General features: G+C 35.9%; 2 protein-coding genes across 2 annotated transcripts; one reads left to right on the plus strand and one right to left on the minus strand.

The window, feature by feature from the left end:
* Positions 1 to 294: 294 nt before the first annotated feature.
* On the plus strand, positions 295 to 6580 carry LOC131794414 (guanidinobutyrase-like). Its single transcript, XM_059111940.2, has 6 exons — positions 295 to 835; positions 1774 to 2020; positions 3449 to 3649; positions 5125 to 5269; positions 5681 to 5775; positions 6206 to 6580. The coding sequence occupies exons 1-6, from the start codon at positions 585 to 587 to the stop codon at positions 6305 to 6307; spliced, it is 1041 nt and encodes a 346-aa protein (XP_058967923.2). The 5' UTR covers positions 295 to 584; the 3' UTR covers positions 6308 to 6580.
* Positions 6581 to 6676: 96 nt separating this feature from the next.
* Positions 6677 to 26827, minus strand: LOC131794404 (alpha-catulin-like). The gene is made up of 18 exons (XM_059111928.2): positions 26664 to 26827; positions 26088 to 26459; positions 24029 to 24148; positions 23506 to 23595; positions 23212 to 23376; positions 22630 to 22839; positions 22025 to 22105; positions 21263 to 21421; positions 20659 to 20751; positions 20058 to 20208; positions 13015 to 13082; positions 12187 to 12267; positions 11437 to 11585; positions 10840 to 10888; positions 10290 to 10346; positions 10039 to 10161; positions 9189 to 9272; positions 6677 to 8970 (listed from the first exon to the last, which is right to left on the minus strand). Exons 1-18 carry the CDS (start codon positions 26739 to 26741, stop codon positions 8785 to 8787), a joined length of 2316 nt encoding a protein of 771 aa, XP_058967911.2. The 5' UTR covers positions 26742 to 26827; the 3' UTR covers positions 6677 to 8784.
* Positions 26828 to 27884: the final 1057 nt, after the last annotated feature.

The following is a 27884-nucleotide window of genomic DNA, read 5'->3' on the forward strand; positions in this document are numbered from 1 at the left end:
CGGTTCTATCCGAAACCGAAGGGCTCTAAATAAATGGTGATGACTCACTCCGACATCGGAAGATTCAGTCTGATTTTTGACGGTTTCTTTCGATATCTGCTGATTTTGGATGGGGTTGCTTGTCTAATCTTGTCTGACAGTTCCATCTAAATTTGGGTGTGGTCAAAATTAGGGGGCTCCGTCTAATTTTGGACGGTTTCGTCTGATTTCGGACTGGTCGTCGTATTTTCGAACTGTGCCGTTCCGATATCGGACGGCTTCGGAACGCTGTCGGATGGTCCCGTCTGATTTCGCCTCGCGGTTGAGGTACACTGTTCGACTGACAGTTTTTATGCTGTTTGTGGCTGTTAATCAACACCTTTTTAGGTCGAGGGGACATAACTTAAAATCCATTTCCGAATACTTTGCTGTTTGTTCTTTTTCTGATTAATTATTTTTTATATGATTATTCTTTGGAAATGATATCAGGGAGGTAACGGGTGATTGTTGTCCTCAGAGAAAATCACTTAGCCGTAAAAGCCGCTGCTCCTCCTCCTGCGGGCCTACTCGTTCCAAACGCACGCGAGAAGCAAAGACCATTTATTATGAATCGCTCAAGCCGTGTTTTGCGTTTTTTGGTTTGTTCAAACGCATCGAGGCTTCATTCCCGCAATGTCACCGTTTGCAGTCGTCTATCGAGAGATTTCAACTATCCGATGAGCCCGAACGATATGCCACGTGCCGGTGGAATAGCTTCCATGATGCGACTCCCTGTACGAGAAACTGCCGAGGGACTGAATGTTTGTTTTATTGGGATTCCCCTGGACTCTGGAACTTCAAACAGATCCGGAACTCGGTGAGGATTTTGTTGTCATTTTGCGTAGGTTTGGTGGGTGCTAAAAGTCAGTGCATAGGAAGAAGATTTCATACAAATCCTTTCTTTTGTTGAAATGCAAACAGTGAAATACCCACACGCTTAAAGTGACTCCTATCCTTGTTCCAATGTCACGAGATGGGGCTGTGCTGTGTTTGAATTCACCGTTACTCGTCGAAGAAAGATTTCCATGCAACCCCAGATTCTTCTAAAACAAAGCATTTGGTTATCAGAGATAATTAATTTTCCAATGAATAAACGGGGTAAGTTTCTAAAGAAACGTTGGTGCTGCGTCGGTAGGGGAGTATGACTTGATAATTTGGCCACCGTAAGGAGTTTCTAAGCTGACGTTTCGAGGGTTAGCCCTTCGTCTTAAGCTCTGACGCGGGGGTCAATTTACATGATCAACTCAGGTGATAAAACCAAATTATTTTGTTACATAATCAATTTCAACCCACTGTTTTCTTTCATTAAATATCAGTATGTGAAATTGAAGAGTGAGGAAATCTACCAAAATCTCTGCTCTTTCCGTTCGGCCTGCTGTGCCAAGAAGCATTTATTATGATAAAGCTTTCCTGTCAAAAAAAAGAAAGATTAACTAAATGTCTGTAGTACAGCTGCCTAATCTTTAGGGCCACAGAATCTTCCACTGATCTATGATCTTAGCTAAAGAGAGAAATTTGTGGATGAGGCTCTGCACTGCCAATATTTTTCTATTAATTTTCATTGCATTTTTAAAAGCAGAGATTTTTAAAGCTGATTTTTGGAGAAGGGTGATGAAAACTCCCATTCATCAACCAAAGGGTGGTTTTAAAACTGAAAAATTCCATTGCTACCTTATAAAATTTGGAGTGATCAGTCTTAAAGAGGGAAATTTTTTTTTTCTTTATAACATGAAATATCCATTCCACTTTCTTTAGCCTCGGCCCAAGACAAATACGAGCAGAATCATGTTTGCTTCGCCCTTACAATAATGCTACAGGTGCAGCACCATTTGAATCTCTCATGGTTGCCGATCTTGGTGACATTCCTATTAATACATACAACCTTGCTGCAACCGTGGAAATCATCCATAAACATATTGCAACAATTGCTGGTTATGGCTGTGTACCTCTAGTTTTGGGAGGTGATCACACTATTTCATATCCTATTCTTAAGGGAATCAAGGTTAGTAGAGATGTGACTGATCATTAGTGGATAAAGTTTGACAGATTTATTTGATTGAGCACCCAACCTCAAATGAGCACCCACCTTGTAGGTAGGAAAAGTTTTAAACCTTTACACACTAACATCAGTATCCACATTCTCCCTACTCTTCTCTATACATTTCTTTTAGTCCTGACAATGAGAATTTGTTTAGCAATCAAAGCTCCCTTGGTTGGCAATCATTTCCTTTATTCTCATGATCTCAATGAATGATTCAGCTGTATTACTGTAAGGAGAAATTAGATGCTGGTCACTCCTAGAGTCTAAAAGCTTAATAAGCACCCAACCTTAAATAAAACTTAATAAAAGTGACAAGTTAACTATCACCCCTCTCAACACCCCCCCTTCCCCAGAAAAACTGAAGTGCGCAAGAGGACTATTGATTATTATTTCTCCTCTGACTTAAAATCTCTAAATTCACTGTCAATCATACATGTTCAAGTCTTGTTATTATTTAAAACATGATATGAGGTTGCAGAATATATGTTAAACACCATTAACCCTTTAAGTCCCACTAGATCTAGAAATAATTCTCCTACACTATCAGTACAATATCAAGCAGGCAAGTAATGAGAATAAAGAAAAACATCAAGTAGGGGATTATTTGTTGATCCAATTCCAAATTCTCCAAGCTAACATCATATGAATTGTATGGGAGACAGTAATATAATAATAATAATAATTTTTAGACTTATATTGCACAATTATCAATATAAGAATTTTCAATTGCGCATTACAATTAAATGTTAAAAATTCAAGCCCTACATAGATACTCAAAACTAAAAATTAGAAAATAAAATAATGAAATAATAATAATAATAATAATAATAAATAAATAAATTAAAAAATGATCACCAAGAAAATGTAAAAATATGAAATTAGATACTAATAATTAAAAAGCTTTGGCAAATAAAAAAGTATTAATGGCCTTCTTAAACTTGTTTAAAGATTGGGTGTTTCTGATAGAGCCCGGAAGATTGTTCCACAATTTAGGGGCGGCGGCATGGAAAGATCGATTGCTGAGCGTGGTGAGTGTTTTACCCCTGCAAGGAGCAAGGAGTAAGCCGTCATTGGAACGGAAATCATATCTTCGGAAAAAAGGGGGAAAGAGATAAAGAGAATTACTAATGAGATCTTGGGAGTTAAAGGGTTAAAAATTTTATTTGGCATTGATATTTTGAGCATTAGCCCTTTTTATTCATTCAGGCATAAATCAGCTGTGTGATTCCTTGATACACCCCATCCTTAGAAAAATTTGTAGATCCTCTCAAGGTCCAAAAATTTAATAGGTGCCCAGGGTGCTCAAGAAAATAAATGTGGTTTTTGTAAATTACATCACCAATCATTTCCGATATGATTTCTGTTTTTTTTTTTTTTGTTTACAAATAGGAAAAGCATGGACCTGTTGGTCTTGTTCATGTAGATGCTCATTCTGATACAAATGATGTCATGTTTGGGGAAAAAATTACCCATGGAACAACATTCCGCAGAGCAGTCGAGGAAGGGCTGTTGGATTGTGATCGTGTAGTACAGATTGGTTTACGAGGTTCTGGATATACTGGAAAGGATTACACTTGGGCAGAAGATCAGGTATAGGGTGGAAAAAATGCTAATAACTATAAACTGCATCACGAAGGAAAAAATTATTTGGTTAATTTCTCAAAATAGTTGTAGCAATAGGACAAGTATGAATCTTACTACTGAGTTCAAATTTGTTTAAAATTCTCACATTTTGCTTTTAATTGAGGAAAACATGGAATAAGTAATTCTGTAACAAAAGCAGTAACTGGGTATCAAAATCTTGATTTCGAGATGAAATTCTTGCTACTACTAAATTGGTGATAACTTTCTCTTTGGCCAATTTGCACACAATTTTAAGTGTTAGTCATTGTTATCATCATTGTTATCCTAATCACCATTATCAACATCTCGATCATAACCCTTTAACTCCCAAGATCTGATAGTTAATTCTCCCTTTTAGCTGCTACACATTTCCTTGCAAATCAGGTATGAGAATTGAATGTTAGATCAAGATAACAACTTCTACCTGATAAGGTGGAGTTTTCTCAATACCTGTTTGCAGGATAATGTATGGATATTATAGGGAGAAGTTCCATGTTAATCACTTCTGGGAGTTGAAGAAATACAGGATCAATGTCAGTATTTGATTAGACTTATCGTCTTTTAGAAGAAAACTGAAAACTCTTATTTTTACTGGCTGCCAATGCAAAAGCTGTCTATAATCTTTTGACACTTCTGCGTATACGTAGCTTTTGTTTAAATATACATTTGTAAATAGTTTAACATGATAACTAATAATTTAGATTTAAGAATTTCAGACTTTGTAAATGTATTTTATAGTCAGTCACTTTTATCATGAGCCTCTGGCTCGGGAGATTGGGCAATCACTCCCTGTGTACTTGACGGTAAATAAATTATACTTATACTTATACTTGAGCAACTGTGTACCTACTCCTCCCCTAAAACCCAAAATTAACCCTGATTTGTCGGCAGTTAACTGTTATTAGGTTGGGGGAGGGGTAGGTGTGCATTCACTCATATACTGACATTGATCCTGTATTACAAACAGGCATTAGAAGATCTGTTTCCACCTTGCTTCATATTAACCCTTCAACTCCCACAAGTGACCAAGACAGAATTTCTCCTTACAATAACAATACAATATCAAGCAGGCAGGTGATGAGAATAGAGAAGAATATCAATTATGGGATTATTAGTTGATCCAATACCAAATTCTCTGAACTAACATTATAAGAATTGTATTGCAGATAGTAAGGAGAATTACTAATTAGATCTTGGGAGTGAAAGGATTAAACTTAACCCTTTACACCCTAACATCAGTATGTATATTCTCCATACTGTTCTCTGTACATTTTTAAAAGAGCTGACAAGGAGAATTTGTTCAACAATCAAGCTTCTTTAGTTGGTGATCATATCCTTTCTTCTCATGACCTTAACAAGTGATTCAGAGGTGGTAATTTAAGGAGAAATTAGATGCGAGTCACTCTTAGGAGTTAATGAGTAAAAGCTGGTTGATCCTGCAGGGTTTTCGGTTGGTGTCTGCAAAGGATTGTTGGCACAAGTCTTTGGAACCACTGATGGCTGAAGTTCGGCAGCAGATGGGAAGTGGCCCAGTCTATATATCTTTTGATATTGACAGTTTGGACCCAGCATTTGCACCAGGAACTGGTAAGAATTTTTACAAGTTTAATGGCAAAAACTGCTTGGTTGTATAATGTGAGAAGAAAGTTTATTTTTTAACATAAAAAACGCATGCTTTTTTATAGTATCAAAACATCATATTTCTTCCTTAAGTTATTACAAACTTGCTGATTCTAGATTCATATCAGGCAGACTTCTGTCTTGATAGATGAAACACTTATCTTACTTAAGAAATGAGACACCCCACTTAAGAAATGATCTTTGTGACAAAACTCTCAATTTGAATTTGAGCAGGTAGAAAAAGAAGGCTGAAAATTATTTCACATTAATGACATTGGAACCTACTCCCTCAGTAATACCAGTGTGATGATACTTAACCAGTTGAACATGAAAGCCACTCAAGCCACCCAAACTTTTACTGTATTTTCTGATTATTAGGAACCCCAGAAATTGGGGGCCTCACCTCCATTCAAGGCATAGAGATTGTAAGAGGGTGCCATGGATTGAACATTGTTGGTGGTGACTTGGTTGAGGTAAGAATCATTTTTTTTCATCTTGGCTACTATGATTGGCCTGCCTGAAAAAGAATCACTCTAACCCAAAACTTTTACCCTTTAGCTCCCATGATTGATCAAGACATTATTTCTCCTTACCATGTCAATACAGTATCAACCATACAAATGATGAGAATACAGAGAAACATCAATTTTGGGATACTTAGTTGATCCAATACTAAATTCTCTGAACTAACAATATAACAATTGTATGACAGATAGTTAAGAGAATTACTAATATGATCTGGGAGTGAAAGGGTTAAAAGGAAACAGTCTCTATGATTAGCTGAGATCACAGAAACTAGGTTATCTGTATTCACTTAAAAAAAAAAAAACAAAAAGCTCACAGTAAATTTTAGAACTCTTTTTTAAAAAAATGTTCATATTTTTTTGGTATTCTTCCTTTTAGGTCTCGCCACCCTATGACACAACTGGGACAACAGCTCTAACAGCAGCCAACTTGTTGTTTGAAATGTTATCTGTTCTGCCTGGGGTAATTTACAAGTCATAAGATGCACAAGTGTATAAACTGAGCTTGTTTCATGTATTGTGTTGAAATTTGTGGAAAGATAGGATAACCACAAATAACTTGTAAATGTGTCCCATTGACCAAGTTCAAGGTCTGTACTGTAAGTTATGGACAATGCTTTTCTCCTCTTGGAATTCTGTCCCAAGTGCAAAAGTGAAATACAGGCCACTCAATTGAGTGCTTGTATTTACTGAGAGATGTAATAATGTAAGTGTACCATTCTATTTTATTAAACGTGAGACATAAACTTTGGTAACATTTAAAAATATGCTTGTTTAATGTATTCTCTGAAGTAACTTTAGACAGAAATACAGGTATTTTGGGGGCATAGAATGAAGCCATGAAGCAGTCAATGTTTACCCCTCCTTGTGTATTGATAATGATAATGACAGGAATAACAATGATAACAATAATGATGATGATGTTGATGTTGATAACAAGGTTGATGCTGGTAATTATAGGGGTGATGACAGTGATCATGAAAACTGCAAGAATTACACTGTAATAGACATGTGTTGATGTGAGCTTAATCCATCTTTAGTTCTCTGAGCTCCTCTGTGCTCAAAACTGGGAGAAAAATTCCACATCACTTCTACGCAAGTCATTCACAGTACGATAATGAAATCCTGTAGCCATTTGCAAATGTTGATAAATTTATTTCATGCCACAAATACTCAACACACTGCTCAGGAATTTTTTTTTTTCAAACTGGGGGTTAACTTCCTGAGAACAGTAACACTGATCAACAATCATGTTACAACTGCATACAATAACACCAACAATGTTACAATGTCACTTCATACTCATATGCAAAATGTTACAACTGACATTAAATTTCTAGCTTATGAGCATGCCCTTGCTATCAGTGCTGCAGCACAAGTACTTTGCCTGCAAGTAAGTTTAAGGTCTTGGGCAAAGTAAGTCTGTGAGAGGCCTGCAAGTGGTTTAGCAGTGATCATTAATAAAGCCAGACCCTTTGCAAACCTCTCCTAGCTCACTTTGATCATAACTTCAAACTTAATTGCATTTGAACTTATTATTTTTTCAAAACAAACTCTTATGAAAAAGATGTTTTACTCATTAAGTGAATTGCAACAAAGTTGTCCTGAACCGTTCTTCAGAGATGAAAATGTAACGTACAAAATTGAAATGTATAAACCCAACTTCAACATGTTCAAAGGGGGTACCTTTCTTAAGAAACTGTGGTGCTGGGTTATCAGGGGGTATAACAATTTAAATTGGTTTATCAACTGAGTTGGAAATAAAATTGGCCACTGTATAGAATTTCTCTTGTGATGAAAATGTAAGTACATTACTGAAATGTTTAAACCCAACTTTAACATGTTCAAAAGGGGTAAGTTTATTAAAAAAAACCTGTGGTGCTGCATTATCAGGAGGTATAACAATTCAAATTAGTTTTATCAACCAAGTTGATGATGTAAATTGGCCACCACAAAGAGTCTCTGAAACTGACTTTCAAGCATCAGCATTAGAAACTCTTTACAGCAGCCAATTCACATTATCAACTCAGATGACAAAACCAAATTGAATTTTAACAAGTTCATCTGGGTTTTGACTAAATTGAATTTGAGACCAACAGGAGAAAGAGAAGACTTACTAATACCAACTGAAGCAGGAAATTAACTGTACCGTAATGGATAAAAATAAGGTATTAAGTGAAGAGGTAAATAAATGATATTGAAGATGAAAGTAAATAAAAACCTAATGGATGATAATTTATAAACATATTTCTCAGTATTGTACTCCAAAAGCTCAATATACTAAGCTTTACTTATTAAAATATTTTAAGGGGGTAAGTCTCCAAAGAAACTGTGGTGCTGTGGCGGTGGGGTGTATTACAAAATAATTTGGTTTTATCCACCAAGTTGATAATGTAGATTGGCCACCATAGAGACTTTCAAAAGTAGACATTCTGAGTGCTACCCCTTTGTCAAAGCAAGTGTTAGTCTTTTGCTCTGATGCAGGGCCGTGCTTGAAATGTCAGCTGTAGTAACTCTTTAGGGTGGCCAATTTACCTTATTATTTCACTTGGTAAAACCAAATTATCTTATTAAAATATTGCAAGGGGAAAAATCCTGTTACTTCAAATATTTGCTTTGATGGTCATTTTTGTTTTTACTTTTGAGTTGGGATGCATTGGACATCGCTGAAAGGGCATCCTATGTATGTGCCATACATATTTACTCAAAAAGAACAAAATGTTACACTTCTGTTCTAGGAAGTCCCCTTAAAAAATGAGGCTCATTTGGGAAGAACAAAAACTGTCTTCTGTTGAGGGAATATTTTGTATGTGATCTAACACTCTGTCTGCTTGTTGCATTGAAGATGTTGCTAAGCACATGATCTGTTTTCATGGCAACAAGATAGTTGTCTGATGAGCTATTTCTCATTGGACAATACGAGTTTAATTATTGAGCATTATTCTCCTGGCTTTAACATTACAGTTCTGTCTTCATCACAACTCCATTTGAATCCTCTACAGTTGTTCTTAGCTCACTTTCATTGTTCTCAAGGCTCTGTAGTGAAGAACGTCTTGATATTGTTCCTATTGAAGACTCCTCTGAGAAAATACTCTCATCTATCTGCCATAATCTTTGGTCTGGGGGTAATTTGAGAGGAGAATTCTACAAAGAAAAGACATTTAACCTAAAGTTTTAAATTTTAAAGGGTAAAATATTGAATGCAGTACTGAAGCGAACAAGCTGAGACAGAAGCCTAGCTGATCTTTCATTTTGTTTTGGGGTGCGGAAAATAGTCATGAAATTATGGTTTGCAATTGTATATACACATAAAACATTCTGGCCCCATATTTGTCAATTAATTTTTTTTTAACTTAACTTACCCTTTCAGCTAACAGGTAACAGCTGTTAACAACTCGTGCCACAATTTTTATTACGTTCTTTGTTAAATGCATTACTCCCCACACCTGTAGATGGAAAGTTTCAATTTGTCTTAATCCTTGTACAAAAATATTTACACCAGTCAGTTACAGCCAACCTACTGTAAACACATTTTAATTGCTGAAAATCTCCTTATTCTTACCCTTTAACTCCCAGCAGTGATTAACATGTAATTTCTCCTTATAATACCCATACATTATCCAGCAAACAGGTAATGAGAATATTCAAGTGTATCACATAAAGTTGTTATCTTGATCTAACATCAAATTCTAGTAACTGCTTTACAAGGAAATGTGTAGCAGCTAAAGGTTCATCTAAACATCAGTTAAACCTATCTACATTCCCTCCCCTCCCCTGTACCACTCTGCAATTGGGTGGATAACATTAACAAACTACAATGTCTCCTGACAATTGATACAACAACGAAGTAGCATGCAAATTTACCTTAAGAAACTGACAACATTTCCAGGGGGGGGAATCTTAGGGGCTGAGATCCCATGGGGTGAAACCCTAAGGGTGATGAACCCCCTAAGGGTGATGAACCCCCTAAGGGTGATGAACCCCCCTAAGGGTGATGAACCCCCCTAAGGGTCACAAACCCCTTAAGGGTGATGAACCCCTAAGGGTGAAATTCTGAGGGCAAAATCCTGGGGGAAAAATCCTGGGGATGAATGGGTGGAACTCCTGGCAAGTTATGACAAGGTGGCACTCCACCAGGATAAGTCAAAAAGTAAGTTGAAAAAGTAAAATATTATAAATTATATATTATAAACTGCTGGTTTAGTAACATACCTTTCTACAGCAAGCTGACTGCCCAACTGCTAGTGATCTGCTTGTGAACAAGAGTTGATGACAATAGGCAGGGATTTTATCCACATATCTTAACAACTCTTTTTTCATTGGGTTTTCTTCTGCCTGGAAACCAATAGAAACATTGTAAGTCCAAATCCCTTGACCGATGGGCAACTTCAGAAAAACTTTTTGAAATTTTTATCATAATTTCTTTGGTAACAATTGTTGAGACCAGCAGTTCTTTTAAATACCTTTGAGGCATATTTTCTTGCAACTCTGTGAAGTGCCTTGCCTGCATCTGCAAAATTCTGTGTAGACAAAATATTAAGATCACAAATTTAAAATAAATCTTCTTTCTATTAGTAGTTTTCCTAATGGGTTGAAATATCAAACATGCAAATTCTCTGTAAGTTTGGTATCTGAAAATGTTTTTCATTTTGGGTCATTTACTAAGCCCCACCCCCTAAATTTATTTCAGGACAATTTTGCCACAGTCTCTGTCCACAAAATAAAGGTTGCTAAATGGAAACAAATTCTCAAAAATACAAATATTCCTGGACAAAGAATCCAGTAATAATTTTTCTTTTTGCAATTGAGATGGCATTTCAATGATTTCTCTTTAAAGAAAACAGATCCAAATTCACTTTTTATCTGAGAGGTGTAGCAAACTATAGAAAACGAGCAGGTGTATTTGTCTTGGAAGACTCTAAGATTATACAGGACATTAAGCACGTATGACCAAACATAACTTGGTGCATTACATCATACAAAACATATGTCCAAATAATTCAATTTACTCACTTGGGAAGCTTCAAATAGATCCTCTGTGGTTTTAAGAGATCCCTCTCCCCTGTAAGTTAAAGGAATCTGCTGATTAGCACAAGCTCTCGGCTAAGAACTCATCTCAGTTTCTTTAACTTACAGTTAATTACTTCTGCTGGCTTGTCATTTTCCCCTTTGTCATGAATAGTGCAGAAAAAATTCCATGGTCAGTTTTGTAAGAAGCTGGACTAGTTAGAAGGGCTTGATAAGCCCATCAGATTTTAGGCCATCTAAGATGTTTCATACAAAAAAAACCGCAAATTCACTTGACTTCTTTAAATGGGCATGTATGGCAGAAAGAAAGTTAAACCCTTTAACTCCCAAGATCTCATTAGTAATTCTCCTTACTGTCTGCCATACAGTTCATATGAGGTTAGTTTGGAGAATTTGGTATTAGATCAACTAGTTATCCCTTAACTGATATCTTGTCTGCTTGATATTGTATTGATAATGTAAGGAAAAATTCTCCCCAGGTCACTAGTGGACTTCAAGGGTTAAAGCAGTGACTACATCTGCTACTAGAAATTGTGGCAAACCTATTTTTCTTAATGTTACATGAGCGACAAAGAGTCATACCTTGTAAAGAGATACATTTCACTGACCATCTCTGACATCTCTCTTGCTCTAATGACTATTTCGTTATCTGTGTCTTCAAAGTAGTGCAGCTCAAGTTGCGATGTCATTAAGTTAACATTAGTAATAAGTTTGCCAAGCTTCTCTTGTTCCTAAGTAAAAAAAATTACTTTCATACTCTTTCTGAACCTCTTTTTTTATTGTTTCAAGTCTTTCTCAATGGTCATCAGCTGCCTGTATACAAAGGGTGCATCTGGGGAAGGGGAATGAGGTGTTACTCTAGGGCATATACCCCCCCCTATCGTGGAAAAAAAAAATTAAAAGCTGTAATATAATAAAACAGCTCAGCATCCACCTGAATGCTGGCAAGAAACTAATGTAGGAGTATGTGAGGCCTGGTAGTAGATTAAGGTGGGTCCCGCCACCTATGTGAGGCCTGGTAGTAGATTAAGGTGGGTCCCACCACCTATTCAGGCCCGTGAATATTTTTATGGCATGACTGAAACCAAAATTTCTTTCAGCGATAGGAGGTCAAAATCCAGCTCAACAGGCTATTTTTTTTTCATTTTTGATTGAAACACACTAAATTAATTCCACATGTCTGTGAGGGTATCAACGTTTGGAACCCCTGTCAAAACTCCCTGGATCTGCCCATACACATGAAGGCCCCAGTAGATATGGCACAGAAAAATGAATCATGAATATCATCTTTCCCATAGTTATTCCATGTTAGAGCTCTCCCATAAAATTTACCTGTGAATCAACCACTGCTTTCTCAGGTTCGTCATTTTCTTCAACTGAAGCACTGCTACTTCTTCTACTGGACGACTTTTGCTGTCAAATGTTACAAGATATTTTAGCATGAAGCCTGGTATGATTCCTTCAATTATATCTTATACCAACCAATCACAATAAACTTCAGGATACCTTAAAACCAATAACTGTTGCAGGATTGTTGTTAACTTTTCTGATAACTTGAGGAAACATCCAAACAGCGATACTACGTCAGAGGTGTAAATCAAGTGAGGCCAGGTATGCTACAATAATTTAGTTTTAGTTTTCATAGCATATCTGGACTCACTTGATTTACACGTCTGACTCTTAGTGACACTGTAAGGAGAATTACTAATGAGATCTTGGAGATTAACCTTTTAACTTCCATGAGTGACCAAGACAGAATTTCTCCTTACAATTTCAATACAATATCAAGCAGACAAGTGATGAGAATAAAGACAAATGTCAATTAGGGGATTATAAGTTGATCCAATACCAAATTCTCCAAACTAACATCACAAGAACTGTATGGTAGACAGTAAGGAGAATTACTGATGAGATCTTGGGAGTGAGAAGGTTAAGGAAGAGCAAGAGGCCTAACCACCAACTAACATAAACAAAGCTTAAAAACCAGAAACTAATTAGGGCTGCCTATAACTATTGTTTTCAAACAATTGTTTACTTTCATGGTTACTTTCATGATACAACTCTCCACTTCAAAGTATTGGTAAACAGACCTCCCTTCAAATTCTGAATAACAGTAGAACACTTAAAGTGTTTATGAAATCAACAATCAAAGTTGCTTACCAGAAGTTGCTCTACACGAGATTCACTTGTTTTCCTTAGCCCCTGACTTTCTTCTTCTGCCACAACATCTAAAGTAAAAGCAACACTGCCCTTAACATAAAATAACATGAAGAAACCCAAGTGTTACAAGACATCCTCCAACATGACACAAGTTTCTCAGTTATCCCTTAACACCCTCACATCAGTGTGCATTTTCTTCTGTTTTTCTCCTTATATTTCCTAAAATGCTGACAGGAAGAATTTGTTTAATGATAAAAAGCCTCTTTAGCTGGGGATTACTTCCTTCATTCTCCAGGCCTTAATGTTTGATTCAGGGGTGAGGTAAGGTTGGAGGAGAAATAATTAGATGCTAGTCACTTTTAGCAGTTAAAGGAAGAGTCTCCCATTGACAAATCTAATCAGGTTTCCATTATGTTTTGTAACACAATATGCTTCAACATAAGTTTCTTCATAATAGGAAGATAACATACTCAACACTGTTGCACCAGTATCTTAGAGGTCATGAGTTCAACTCCTATACAGGCCTGAATGTTTTTCAGCTCAGTATGTCACTACTGCTCAATAAGTAGTGTTCATTACTGTGAAGATCACTGTCATATTCAGACTTGATAGTGATGCAAATATTGCATTGTAATCTAATGTTCTCCAGTTTTTATGTCTTAAATGAAAATCATACATGAACTGTGAAATTAATTCTCAGATCAAATCTACTAGTTGCTAACATTAACATGGTACCTACAGTAAACCAGTCCTTCACTGGTCCTTGAGATATGCAAGGGTGAAGGGGCCATTGGAAGAGGCAAGCAATGAAGTGGAAACCACAAAGGCAGTATGGAAAGGAGTGACAACTGACCCCACCCCACCCCACCCCTCTTCTCTCTTCCCATCTCTCCTAATGTTCCCCATCATGAAAAGACCAGACACAACTAACAAAAGTGCCTGATGCAATAAAAGGACATCAAACATTCAAAACAATTAAATTTATTTTCATTTCTTGTAAAGCTTCCTAAAAAGTTCATTTTTACTAAAAGTTACAATAGATCTACCAAAAGTATATATAGGAAGATGATTATTTTTTATCCCTACCCAAAATTTGAAAAATGTTAGAACTCTCTAAAATTGAAGCTTTAACAAATAATAAGACAGAATTACAATGATATCTGATTGGCAAATGAATCTTTTTTAAAGGATTTCATAAACAAATTTCAGATATAAGTATAGAACTGTCACAAATGTGAGAATTTTTAAGAAAATTATCATACGCTGCATGCCTACCGATTGAAAAATTAATTAGCATGTATACTCTAGAAGAAATCTGTTTTTGAAACTACCTTTCCTCTAGATTAGAAAGAAAAATTAAAAACATTTTGCAAGTTGGGTATTAAACCATACCAAATAAAAGAAAGACGTCAAATATTAGGGATACATGGAATAGAAAAAGATGAAATTTGGAATTGTTGGATACCATACTTGAAGTTTTTCTTCCCAATAAATGATGAAAATGAGCAAAATTTAAAATTTAGCAACCACAGTCAGTCAGTAGATGAGGCATATCTATCTCCAACAAAACTGACACACAGGATTATGATACTCTTTTTCTTCTCCTTACTTTCTTTCTTAGTAAAACATGAAAATTGTAATGAGAAACTAGGCTGTCATCTCTCACATGTCAAGGGTGGGTGGAGGTAGCCATGGAATTAACAACAGGCAAATAAAGCACTACTATTGCTAAGTTTATGTCCTTTTTTGCACCTTGTGCCAGGAAAATGTGGCATTAAAAAAAATTATAAAAAAAAAGAAACTTGTCTATGAATATATTTTCATTTTTTTATCAAAAAAAAATTTTTTTAAACCATGAAATATTCATATTGATATAAATTAACCATATTCATTAAAAATAGTTATTTTCCTCTTTTGTATTTAGTAAAAGTAATTTTCAGGGAACACAGAATTATAACAGTAGCAATGCCTACAAGATATATCAAACAACAGTCAGCAGACAGTTGTCCTTTACAGCAGCCGTTAAAGAGTGGCATAAACAGCATTGTAGGAACTTCTTTTATGGCGGCTGCCAGGACTTCCTGAAAAAATTAAACGACTTGATTAATAACATAATCATGTATTATTCATTTTTTGAAATTATATCTATAAGAATAAAAACTTAATAATCCATTTATGCCATGGCTACGAAGTGTTTTATCAGTATAGGGTCAATGCTATCTGATGCCCACCCAAATAGTGACTGTTTTTAATTAAAAACAATTTTTGATTGAGTGTCAAAAGTAAGCAGAAATTGTTTTGCTTTTGTTTAACTCCACTCTGTGATTGTTCCAAAACACTAATGCCACTCTCTCAACTAATCAAATGCAAAGCTGAAACCAATCATGACTCTACTGCACACCTTTTCCTGCACTTTAGGCAGTTTGCTCAGTTTTACTATGAATTCTCAATTGCTCTGCAAAGTTACTTTCTTGTCTTCTGGTTGGCCAGTGATTACTTTGGGTTTGGTTTTATGCCACTCAATCAAGAAGTGCTCTTTGACACAGCCAGCATATTTGAGTCCTCAAACTCAGTTGTACAACCCTGCCTCATACACATGTACCCAGTGTGCACACTGTTGATTTAATCCTTTAATCTTCAAGATCTCATTAGTAATTCTCCTTACTGTCTGCCAAATGATTCTTATTATGTTAGTTTGGAGAATTTGGTATCAGATCCATTAGTAATCCCATAATTAATATTTTTCTTTATTCTCATCACTTGTCTGCATGATATTGTATAGATATAGTAAGAAGAAATTCTGTCTTGGTCACTCATGGGAGTTAAAGGGTTAAGTAGTGTAAGAGACCAGGGGATTTGTTTCCTATTCAAGAAAGTTTCTTGGTAGTCAGCGAGAGCTGGCATGTGACTTACTTCTAGTTTCAAGAATGTTTTTCAAAAAGTTATGCAATGGACTGAAGGACCAAAATCAAAAAGGCCAAAATTCATCACAAAGGGGAAAGTAACATTTATTTTAGAAAAAAAAAGTAATAAAACAAAAGACATTTTTATTCAAAAGAGCACAGTACCCACAAAAAGGTGCCCCCTTGTTTAAAAACCTATCTAAAGCAGCAAACACCAGATATACCAAAGCTTTCACCAATAGAAAAGGAATTTCTCCTTAACCCTCTCCCTCAAATAACCAAGAAGTAATTCCTTGCTGCAATACCAATTACTATATCAAGCAAACAGGTGATGTGAATAAAGTAAAATGTCAATTGGGGATTACTTTTTGATTCAAAACCTAATTCTTACAACTGACAGTATGACAAATGTATGGCAGACAGTAAGGAGAATTGGTAGTGAAAGGTATGACATATCAACCCAATTTAACCCTTTCGTTCCCAAGATTTCAGTAGTAATCCTCCTTTCTATCTGCCACATAATTCTTATGATGTTAGTCAAAGTGTTGAATGATGAGAATCATTTGGCAGACAGTAAGGAGAATTACTAATGAGATCTTGGGAGTTAAAGGGTTAAAGATAACCATTGTTACAGATTAGGATGTTATTTGTTAAATAGATGTTAGCTAAACACAGAGCTTTTGTTATTTTACATTACGTTATTTACAATTTATTTCAGCTCAAAAGTTGTTAAGAATCACTGCAAAGATTTCCTAACAAGTTTAAACAGGAGCATTAGTTAGAGGTTATATTGCATGTTAAAACAGATCCAGTTAATACATAAGACAAAAGATGTGTTGTGCTGTAACAAGTGCAATTAAGAAAATCACCAATAAAAAAAATATCCAGCACTAAAACAAATTTACAGCCAGGAAGTTTAACCCTTTAACCCTTAAGAGCGACTAACATCTAATTTCTCCTTACAATATCACCACTGAATCACACATCAATGTCATGAGAATAAAGGAAATGATCACCACCTAAAGAAACTCTTGATTGTTGGACAAATTCTCCTTGTCAACACATTAATAAATGTACAGAGAACTGTATGGAGAATATGAATACTGATGTTAGGGTGTAAAGGTTTAAGAACTCACCGTAACTCCTTGTGCAAGCACCCACCTCTAGTAAGCGCCCTTCCCCTATGGCGCAAATTCTTAGCCACAGAATGACCAAGAGGCCAAAATAATTTGTGTTGCAAATAATTTCATGATTTTCACTTGTAGGAGAAAAGTAAGGATTTTTTTAAAGTCAAAATCTTCCCTCTCTATTTGAATCCAAAAATAAAATATCTTACAAACCTTCTTTTCTCTGCCAGTACTGTAAGTTACGGAATGTTGTTTCATTGTGCTCAGATCTATGCCCCATGCACTTTGTGCTTGAGCCATAAATCCAAGTGGTAAAAACTAGGTCCATATGCTTACAGTACAGACCTCAAACTTGGTTAGCAAAAGGTATTTATTGGGGCTTTTACTCCTCCAAAAGATAATGATGCCCAGCAATTTTTAATAGCCTGCCTAGAGGAGGGCGCTTACAGAAGGACTTACGGTGATGCTGATGAATCCCTCGGCTGCTTCTCTGTGCTGTTCTTAAAAGTCTACTTCCCACAATGATTTTTAACTGAATCAACATGTTTCACACTGAAGAAAACATGATTCAGTGTATAGTGAACACTAACAAGAATGTGAGGTTGTCTGAATGAGAATAATCCTGAAAAAGGACTCTTTGGAAACTCTTGTTGACAATAGTGGAAGTGATCATCAAAGTCAAACAAAAAAATTGTTTTCAGGCCGAAAGTTTCTTGGCAACATTTCTTTGAAACAATAGTTGCTGACATCTGATCCACAGTATCTGTTTGAAGATGGCATTCAAGCTTTTTGGTGCATAGATATTTAACAATTGTCTTACTGCTCTTTTTCTTAAAAAAAAAAGCAAAATTACATTTACAGGCAAAAATAACCTTGTGAGGCCCTTCAGACCTTGCAACCCTCAAGTGAGGGGCACACAATCTATAAAAACTACAAGAGGCGATTGTTATTTTGCCATTTGTAATTTTCAGAGCCAGCAAAATGTGTCAGTGGATCAGTGAGGGTGAGGTTTTGAGTGGTTACATACAAGATGAAGCAAATTTTGAGACATTTCAAATAAAACATTTATCGCAATTTCAGAGAGTTTCAGCTTTCTTTAATCAAAATCAAAGACATTTAGTTTGATTGCAAAAGTCTCAAAGAGCACATACCAAATGTGTAAAAGAAGATGTAATTTAACAATGATTTAGGTTTAAATCCCTGTAATAACAAATTACTGCTAACGGTTATTTGCACAAATTTTTTAACTGGGAACCTACTTTGAAAAATGTGAGAAAAAGCTTCATTAAGAGTAAAAACATTTAGAGAAACATATTCTTTCTATCTGTCAAGGGAAAATAATCAGTATGAGCTAACTTAACTTGTGTCCAGAAATCTCAAATTACCTCTTATCCAAAGAATGTTCTGAGTGGTTATAAACCTATGACTAGTGGTACCTGTAAACCCCTAACTATTTAATTTAAGCAATTAACCCTTTGACTCCCAAGATCTCATTAGTAATTCTCCTCACTGTCTGCCAAATGATTCTCGTTATGTTAGTTTGGAGAATTTGGCATTGGATCAATTAGTAATCCCATAATTAATATTTTACTTTATTCTCATCACTTGTCTGCATGATATTGTATTGATATAGTAAGGAGAAATTCTGTCTTGGTCACTCACAGGAGTTAAAGGGTTAACTGTCCTCTCTGTCAGTTTATTGACATCATAAACCATTTAGGATGTTTAGCCATTGTGAAAAGAAATTGTAAATCATGAGCTGTGAATTTTACAATAGTAAATTGGAAGGAAGAACAGTTTCTCAAATTATTCATGACTCCTATTTTCTTATCAAAAGCTACTACTGATACTGATATTTAATTGACTGAATACAAATTTTGACATGGAATTAAAGACCTACAAATGTTTTCAAAACATAGTTTACCTAATTGTGTAGTCAAGTATATTTATAAGAAATGGTTCAAATTGATTCACAACATTTATAGGCTCACACAATTATCTGAGATTTAAAAATCATTCAAACAATTTTGAGCAGCAATTCTTTAAGGATACATCTATTTACAGTGATAAAAGTGGCAAAATATTTCATACTACAAAATACTCGAAAATTTTGAAAATTTTACTACATTAAACAACATTTAAGATCTCATACAAACTGCAAATTTCTTGCATATAAATTTAAAAAATTAGGTTTTTTTAACTATGTTATTTTATTTTGGGTGTAATTTAAAAATGATGACATTTTTATACAGATGTTTCCATCCTAAAAGACAGCCCTGTTTAGAGTTGATAACAGAAAAAAAGTGGAAGTTAAACAATAAATTTCAGAAACTATATGCCATTATAAAATTCAATTATAATTATGGTGAATTGAGTGAAGAGTTTACTCAAGTGTTTCAGGCTTTCATGTAAGCAAAATGGCTCTAAATTAAAATTGATTTTAATGGTTAGCAGTAGACTGTAATAGTTAGCAGTAACTGTTAATGATTCAAGAAATTTATTCATAACTAACCTCACAAATAATTCTCACTATGATAGTTATCTTCCATTCTCTTTATATAACTTTCGGAGGGGGGGATCTCCCCCAATTCCACATTCCCTATTGCTGCACATTTGACTCCCCTTCCCCCATTCACTGGGAAACAAAAAGGGTTTCTATAACAAAGTTTCCACTTCATGCAATTTCTTCTCTCATCTCCTCACCCCTTCCATCCCCTACTCCTTCATGCTCCTAACCCTGTTGCCCCCCCCCCACCTTACTCTGCTGGAAAACATTGCAACATTGCTAATCATTGACTACAAAAGGTTTCTATCTTTAATTTTTTGCTTCATGCCTTTTTTTCTTCTCTAATCCACCCTTCCCCACCCTTCCCATCCTATATTCCTTCACATACTACCCCCCCCCTTCACATCCTCCAGGCCCTCTCTTAGTTATTTTGGTTGTCACATAAGGATGAAGCTCTAAACGTATCCTTTCATCAACACCATCTGTGTTTTTCTGCAGTTCACTTACTTTTACTTGGGTCTCCACCAGCAGTAATGAGTCTCAGCACTTTGCCAAGTTCTTCAACTTGTGCTTCCCAAACATCCACAAAGACTTCCATGTTCTCCTGAGCAATCTTGCTGACAGGATGAGCTGCTAATGTTCTTGCAGCATGTATAACCTAACAGGGGAAGAATGTGCTCCAAAATTGAAAAGAAGAAAGGTGCTTAGACTAGCACATTACTAACTTGTGTTCATAGTTTGTTATCATCATAACTGGAGAAAGGTTTGAGTTTGTAAAATGTAGCCAATGTGAAAGACCACATGAAACTCAAAGAACAGCAAGAATTTATTCCAGTTTTCATGGCATGGAGCAAACTAAGGCCTTGTTACTTTAACTAGAAGAGATGTTAGTACATCACTGTTGACCTTCCAGTACTTTCTCAAGCTTCTTTAACAATTAAATTGTGCCCATTCAAACTCCTGAGTAGCAAGAGAAGCTGTTAGAGTCTAGTACCTTGCCTCACAACCTGATGCAAGGGCATGCACTCTTAAATCTAGTGTCCAATGCAGTGACTATTACACTAACATATCTTCCAATCATTAAGTCAATGCTAGACAAAATTCATACCTGGGGACAAAGCGTATCAATATTTTCTTCTACTTTTTTTGCTGTGATAGCCATGGGTTTATTGGACGCCATATTTCTTGTAACCCTGGATACCTAAAACAGATTTTAAAAAATCAACAGTAAGCTTTTAGTGCATTGCAATCCCAACATGCACCTGGGAACAAAAGGAAGCTGACTTGTCACTTTCTCAGCCAAAGAGGGAAAGGGGACCCCACAAAGACCTCAAATTGCCTGACCATGTTGGGGGTCAGGGCATGTGTTTAAGGTTTTAATAAGAAATGTGGAAAAGGAAAATGGTATTAAGTACCAGAAAAATTTTGTCAGGCAATTGAACCTACAGTAGACAGAAGAGTTTATTACTTGAGAAAAAATAGTTTTTGGGCGAAAAGACTCATCAGATACCTTCCAAATTTTTTGAGTGCATGTGTTGAAGAATGCACTCCAAGTCCTGTCCACAGATTTAAGAGTCTTAGCAGTTTGGCCCTCAATAGAAACTTAGACAGACAAGTCTGCATTTGCAGTGGAAATTTCTCTAATCTCCACTGCCAATTTAATACCCTACATTTTATGAATGAGTTTAAGGAGAACAGCCTTTCTTTCTTACCTCTTGCAGTCGTTTTGCATCTTGTGTGAAAACATTGGCTAGACTCTCCAGCTGAGCTGAACTGCCAGATGCAGCTGCATTCCTCAAGGCAGGTAAAGACTTTTTATGACCCAAATGTGAAAATGTTTCAAACACTTGATCTGTAGCAACTTGATGGACCTGTTGGGAAAAAAGGGATGTCTACAGTTAAAATGCACTGCTCTCTCCAACCACTACCAATTGAGAAAAATCCCTTTAAGAGAACTCCTTATCCAAGTCATCAGAGTTGTCAATAGTTAAAAGCTTTTCACTTGTAAGCATATGAACATTGCAGTATGTGCATATACCGCAATGCACAAATCTTGGTTGATAAACCGCATAAAAATCAACCCTTAATTCCTGAAAACATTGAGGAAAGAAGCTCAATTTGAGTTTGAGCATTGGAAACAATAATGGAGAAATGATTTCAAATTGGTTTGATATGTTTTTTTTCTTCATTTAAGGAGTACAGTATGTAACAGTATTAACCCTTTACACCCTAACATCAGTATCCATATTCTCTATACTCTTCTCTACACATTTCCTTCAGTCCTGGCAGGGAGAATTTGTTGAACAATCAAAGCTTCTGTAGTTAGTGATCATTTATTTTATTCTCATGAAGTTAATGAATGATTCAGCCATGTTACTGTAAAGAGAAATTAGATGTTAGTTTCTCTCAGGGTTAGGAAGGAGAAAACAATTCAATTCATTGAAAATCATTTACAATCTTTGCAGAAATCATACCTCATGTCTAAGATCTTTTGAAGTTTTGCAAATCCTCTGCAATGCCATATCTAATGTGTCAATACTAGTTGCATCTTCATTCTGGAGAAATATAATTTGTACTCTTTAATATTTCACGCTAAATTAAGACAAACCATAGTTCAAGCTGCACAAGTACTTCCAGATGTGATTCTAATGCAAGTCTTTTCGCAAGTGCATTACATTAATACCCTGAGCTTTGTCTCCTGGTAGGGCTACCCGAGCCGGACAGGTCAAAGGGTAGAGGTACAATGAAGCACAATCCACCAGTCCTCCAGGTTAGGGGGTTGTGCACAGGGCTAACAACCCTGTCCCATAAAACACCCATTTTGCGGAAACAGCAAAAAGCCTCCCTATATGCCACTCAGCATAATGGGCACGAGTGAGTGAATGATTACATTAATAACCCTTTAACTCCCATGAGTGACCAAGAGATAATTTCTCTTACCAATATCAATACAATATCAACCAAATAAGCAATGAAAATAAAGAAAAATATCAATTGGGGATAAATTCTTTGAACTAACATTATAAGAATTATATGGTTGACAGTAAGGAGAATTTTATGGATATAAGTACAAGGATACCTTGTTGTTCTTTTGTCTTTCTAAGATGTCTTTCATGATATCCTGCGCATTTTCACACAAGGCCACAATTTTCTCTCTCTTCTCTTTCCTTGTATGAGGAGAATCAATAACAGACTGCACATCGCCAAGGATATTTGCAAATGCCCTTTGAAATTGTATCTTGGATTCACTGTCATCTGGTGAGCTTTGTTTGTATGCCTCTAGGCAAGCCTGTCCAAAAAAAAAAACAGAAAATCAAAATTCTGTGCTAGAATCTGCAGTGTTCTCCTTTTCAGGCAGTAACTGCCCAAAGTACCTCTTATTGCCGACTAAAATCACTTGAGATTCTTGAAAATTTAATTGGTGAAAGGATTGTTCTGCCAGTTTATAAAATTTATTTTACCCATCATGCTTAAATTAAAAGAGAACATCAGATTGAAACCCCTCTCAGTTTTGATTTTGAGGACTTTCCTCAGCAATGGTAACTAACATACAGAGAACTCCAAGTCAAGTTTGGTGATGTACTGGATTTATACACGGCAAGCATTCTCCATTTTGCTAGAATCACGTTTATTGAAGAGTACTCTGTACCCTGAAACTCACTTCAAAATGTCCTAAATCCATTGCCAAACATCCTTTTTCTCCTTCTTCCTCCTTAGGTTCGTCTTGGACCACTGACGTGATTGTTGCCATGGCTTCTCTCATCTTCTTGAAAACACCTTCTCTGTTGCCTTTGGCAGATCTGGAGTCTGGATGCCTCAGACACGTCTAATCATGATAAAAAACAAAACTATGATCATATAATCCAATTAAGCTTTTACTAATGGTTACTACTATACTAATATAACACTACTTGACAGAGCCACTGTGGGAGGTGTTTGGTGGTTAAGGGTTTACCTTAGATGTTGTCAACAGCATCATTGTGGATTTCTCCAAAATAGACCGGGCAGCTCCCATTTCAGCTTTCAAAGTATCATCTTTTAAATCCTGGGTGTTCAATTACAAAAAAATAAAACTTAATATAGTAAAATACCAAACACAAATGGCTACATTAACATAGATAGGGATTTTTCGTTTTACTTGCCATAAAAAGATGCCATGAATTTCATTTTCAGAGGATTGCAAACGAAAGAAAATTTCCATCAAAAACACTGGCCCAAAATGACTTAAAGGTTCAGTAACTTCTGTGCAAACTTAAGGTCATCAAGAATCATTGGCAGGAAGTGCTCACTTACAGGAAGTGATCGCAGACAGGAAGCACTCACAGACTGAAGTGATTACAACAGGAAGTGACTCCTTAGGAGAGGTTCATTCAAGGAGAGACTTAATGCCTCATTACAAGCAAGGGAGACTGTAGATTTGGATTCAAACCCTCACTGAGTCATAATGTATATATAAACGCAGATTATTTTCAACTTACATTTTGTCTGTCACCTGACAAGTGAGCAAGTTCAACCATATCAGATCCAAACTGACTAAATGCCTGCACAAAATCTGTAAAAGTGTTCACAGTTTCCAGCTGTTTAAGCCTGTCATCAACCTGAAAATGGAAGGTCAACCTCCCCTTTATTTTCAAGTTTACTATTACCCTGTTACACAATAATTCTCTTGTCTAGTTGACAAACAGATACCATGTTGTTGTGCATATGTTCAGTAATAGATCACAGATGAGGTCAAAATGTGGTAAGAACAAAAAAGTGGTACACAAGACATAACCATGTGTGTCACAGGTACTCTAACAACATTCTGATGTCTTCCATGATCCAATAATGTAGTACAGACCTACAAAAACCTGGACTATGTTTGTTTTATAAGATAAAAAAGCAAAATATTGTGAATGGTGATCTCATCTATGCATCTGTCTTTTAACGGATCATAAGTAAGAACTGATCAAACTGCATGCAAAATTTTAACTTATCATATTAAAAAATAACTCTGATAACTCATCATTGTTGGTGTACTGTGAACTCACAAATCATGTTTAACACATAAGATTATTTTTTACCACAGTAAGAATGTATATGTAAGTCTAAATTAAAACTTCAACTTTCTAACCTAGCGAAAGAACCAAAGGGAGGAAACTCTAAGATTTGATCAATCATTATGAAGCTATCCAATTTAAAAGAAATATTTATTGCAGACAAGGGTACAAAATCTTGAATGTACTGAGTATTAATAATCTTTCATAAGAACTCTGGTGTTTTAACCTAATTATACATAAACAAATCTGACACTTTCCCACGCTACGCATCTTAAGAAAGGGTTCATTTCAGTATTCACTAATGTAGGGTGCCTATACAATTATATAAACCATTTAGGTTTAAACAGGATGACTAACAAAACCACCGAGTTGGTCGAAAAATAATTAGCAGAACAACATGGCGATCATTCATTAAAAAAAAAAAAAAAAAATGCAATTTTCCTTAACCTGCCTAACTGGGTAATTAACATCAAGTCAATGAAGCCATCGATAAGGTCACTTGACAAAATGAAGTGTATGATAATATATACAACTTTCCAACCGTGGATGAAGCCAAAAAACACCTTAGTTCGTTTTTTTAACAATCTTGCTAAACGATATCAACAGACGTGAAGAAAAGACCTGTTTCACAAATTGATCTTACAAAGCGGATGAACTAAAATAAAGTCGACAAACTTTGCAGTTTTCAAGGGTTAGTTGTTTTTTTGTTTACAGACAATTGATAGGGGTATTTGTGGGAGAACTATACACTTCTTTAGGGGGTTTGTAGAGTGTTTGAATCTCACATTTTTTCCAACTCAGTTATCAGAAATTGGACGGCTGGTTAAGAACAATGACAAATTTTTTTGTGGTGTCGAGTTTCAATTGAGGCACGAGGAAATTATGTGGGAAATGTTAATAGGTGTAATCGCGAGAATGGGTGAGTAATCAATAACTTTGTAATCAATCAACGAATACTTGAACAACCGCTTTGCGTTCCGATCATTCATTCTCAAACATATCGAATAATTTCGGCTTTTTGACTTTCAGCAGGTTTTCAACATGCAATATTAATTCCCAGACGGAAGGAAAAATTTAAAAAAAGAAACTGTAAATAAACTTTTCCACCTTAAGAAAATGAGGTTAATTCTGTTCGAAAACGTTGAAGTGACCTTGCCGCTGAAAGATTCTCAAACAGACCAAATACGTAGTCGAATGACGGAAAAGCGTTTAGCAGAAATTGGCGGAGAGCATTCCTTTTCATCATGAATTTGCGGTTAAGACATTCATTCAAAATAATGTCACGCAAAAACCTTCCGAATTCTTCTCTAATTGGAGAAATCAACTGTTATTTCTTAAATTCTTTTTGTTTGCACACTTCTGAAAGAAGAACTAAGGAACAGAATAAACAACGTTTGAACAAAGATCTCCAATTAATCGCTTCAAACTGAAGCCGAGACAGCTAGACAAAACTATCACAAAGCTGACTTCCCGAAAACAAATATTTCGCAACCCGTACCTTTTTAACTGCTGCCAGCAGTCTCTTCACAACAACAGAATCTGCAATTATTAATACTCTTGTTACAGCAGATAATAACGATCGTGCTGCACGAACCATACTAGTTTTATCTGTTCCATTCGGTACGCCATCTCCGTTAATAGAATCGCCCGTAAAACTTGTCAGATTAAAGATTGTTTGTCCAGATTTCTTGGCTTCTTCACATGCTGTACGCATTTCTTCAGCCACGTCTTCATTTTCTGATGCAATCTGTTCGCCAACACTAACAAAGCGATCGACAGCAATTGCTACAACTCGTCCAATCTCATGAATCGCCTTCAAAGCTCTCTCCGATCGCCGACCATGGTCTTTGTGGTTAACAAGCGTAGTTATCTGCGAATTTTAGAACATAAACACAACACTGTAGGTGACAAGTGGAACATGAAAGTCAGAGGAGTTACTTTACGTTGAGATCAGAATAAACAACCGCACAGATCAAATACATGTAGAATTTCTGTCGTTTACAAAAAGCTTGAGTCCCCGCTGAAACACCGCTGCTGCCGTCATGGATGAAATAGCGCCGAGAAAAATTATTACCTGAGTCACAAGGGGCACCAGAGTTTGCTCCACAGATTTGCTACGAATTTCTAAGTTTTTAGAATCCCACTTTGCCATTGTACTCTAAAACGCTTAGCGGTTAAAGCCCCGAAGGCCCTATCAGGCTAGAACAAACTCAACTAGTCGCCATATCGAACTTCCGATCAACAGTAACCACACACGGGGTTCTGTTATACGTAGCTGTCAATCAATAATTCATGCATGACTGCCCTAATACGCCGCTTACGGAGACCTTGAATATTTTGGCGCCATTATTTCCGTAACAAAACATTCGACCAAAATAATCCCTAGAATATATTTGCCGGCTTATGGAGATGTGAGGGACTCTAACTAAAAATTGTTGAAAATATACGTCTGATTTTAAAAGTCTTAGGTAGAAATAAAACGAGACACCCCCGCAGTAGAAAAACGTGATCTCAATTTTTTTATTCTTCGCCAAAGATTATGATTACGCCAGTGTCTTTGTAGCTTCATCAAACATTCAAATCAAGGACTGAATTGACTTTCGTGTACCTATTTAATCGAGATAAGAAAATGAAATATCTAAATCAACATCAGTATCAAAATTGAAAAATAGCTTTTAGATTTTCAATATTGGCTAGAAGCCTGAAATACTTTTAAGAGAAAACTTTTCGATAACTTAGTTGTTCTAAAAAAATTTGTAAAATTTTGTCGTTAAAAAATTAATGGATTTCACAGATTTTTTAAAACCCACCTAATGGCGTTGCCTGACACTTTTCAGATTTACTTATTAAATATTAACGTTAAATCTAAAAACCTGTATTTTTTTCTAAGGTGTGATATTAAGCTTAAGGCCCTCGAAAATCCCTCTTATTAAAGTACTCGCGTGATAGTAAGTAGCTGTAGTTCTTCCAAGGAAATACAGGAATTGATGACTAAGTCATAAAATTTGGCAGTTTTTTTATTTTCACCATCCTTAGCCTACAAAATCAATGCCTTAGATTTTTACTTGGACTATTTTTCTTTTTCTTTTAAAGCGGGCGAGTTCGAATTTTCGGTTTTCAATTCCAAACATTCAAGCCGGAAACCTGGTCAAAATTGTTATTATTCAAAGACCAAATTAGCCTCACAGCAAATCCCTTGCTGTTTTCTATATAATTATTTTTATCTACATACTCCAAATTTGGCTTAGTAGTGGCCTCACCAGTGGCCGACTTTGGACCCTATTGACCGATTTTG

Source organism: Pocillopora verrucosa, chromosome 13 (assembly GCF_036669915.1).
Source record: "Pocillopora verrucosa isolate sample1 chromosome 13, ASM3666991v2, whole genome shotgun sequence".
Classification (NCBI taxonomy): Eukaryota; Metazoa; Cnidaria; class Anthozoa; order Scleractinia; family Pocilloporidae; genus Pocillopora; species Pocillopora verrucosa.

Bases quoted from the DNA above. Each gene is read 5' to 3' on its own strand.
- LOC131794414 (XM_059111940.2), top strand. From the start codon at position 585: ATGAATCGCTCAAGCCGTGTTTTGCGTTTTTTGGTTTGTTCAAACGCA. The intron at 2,021-3,448 runs GTTAGTAGAGAT...GTTTACAAATAG, and splicing joins CTATTCTTAAGGGAATCAAG to GAAAAGCATGGACCTGTTGG. The intron at 5,776-6,205 runs GTAAGAATCATT...TCTTCCTTTTAG, and splicing joins TTGGTGGTGACTTGGTTGAG to GTCTCGCCACCCTATGACAC.
- LOC131794404 (XM_059111928.2), bottom strand. From the start codon at position 26,741: ATGGCAAAGTGGGATTCTAAAAACTTAGAAATTCGTAGCAAATCTGTG. The intron at 22,840-23,211 runs GTGAGTTTCAGG...TTTTTTGGACAG, and splicing joins TGGATTTAGGACATTTTGAA to GCTTGCCTAGAGGCATACAA. The intron at 20,752-21,262 runs GTAAGAAAGAAA...AATCTGTTTTAG, and splicing joins ATGCAAAACGACTGCAAGAG to GTATCCAGGGTTACAAGAAA.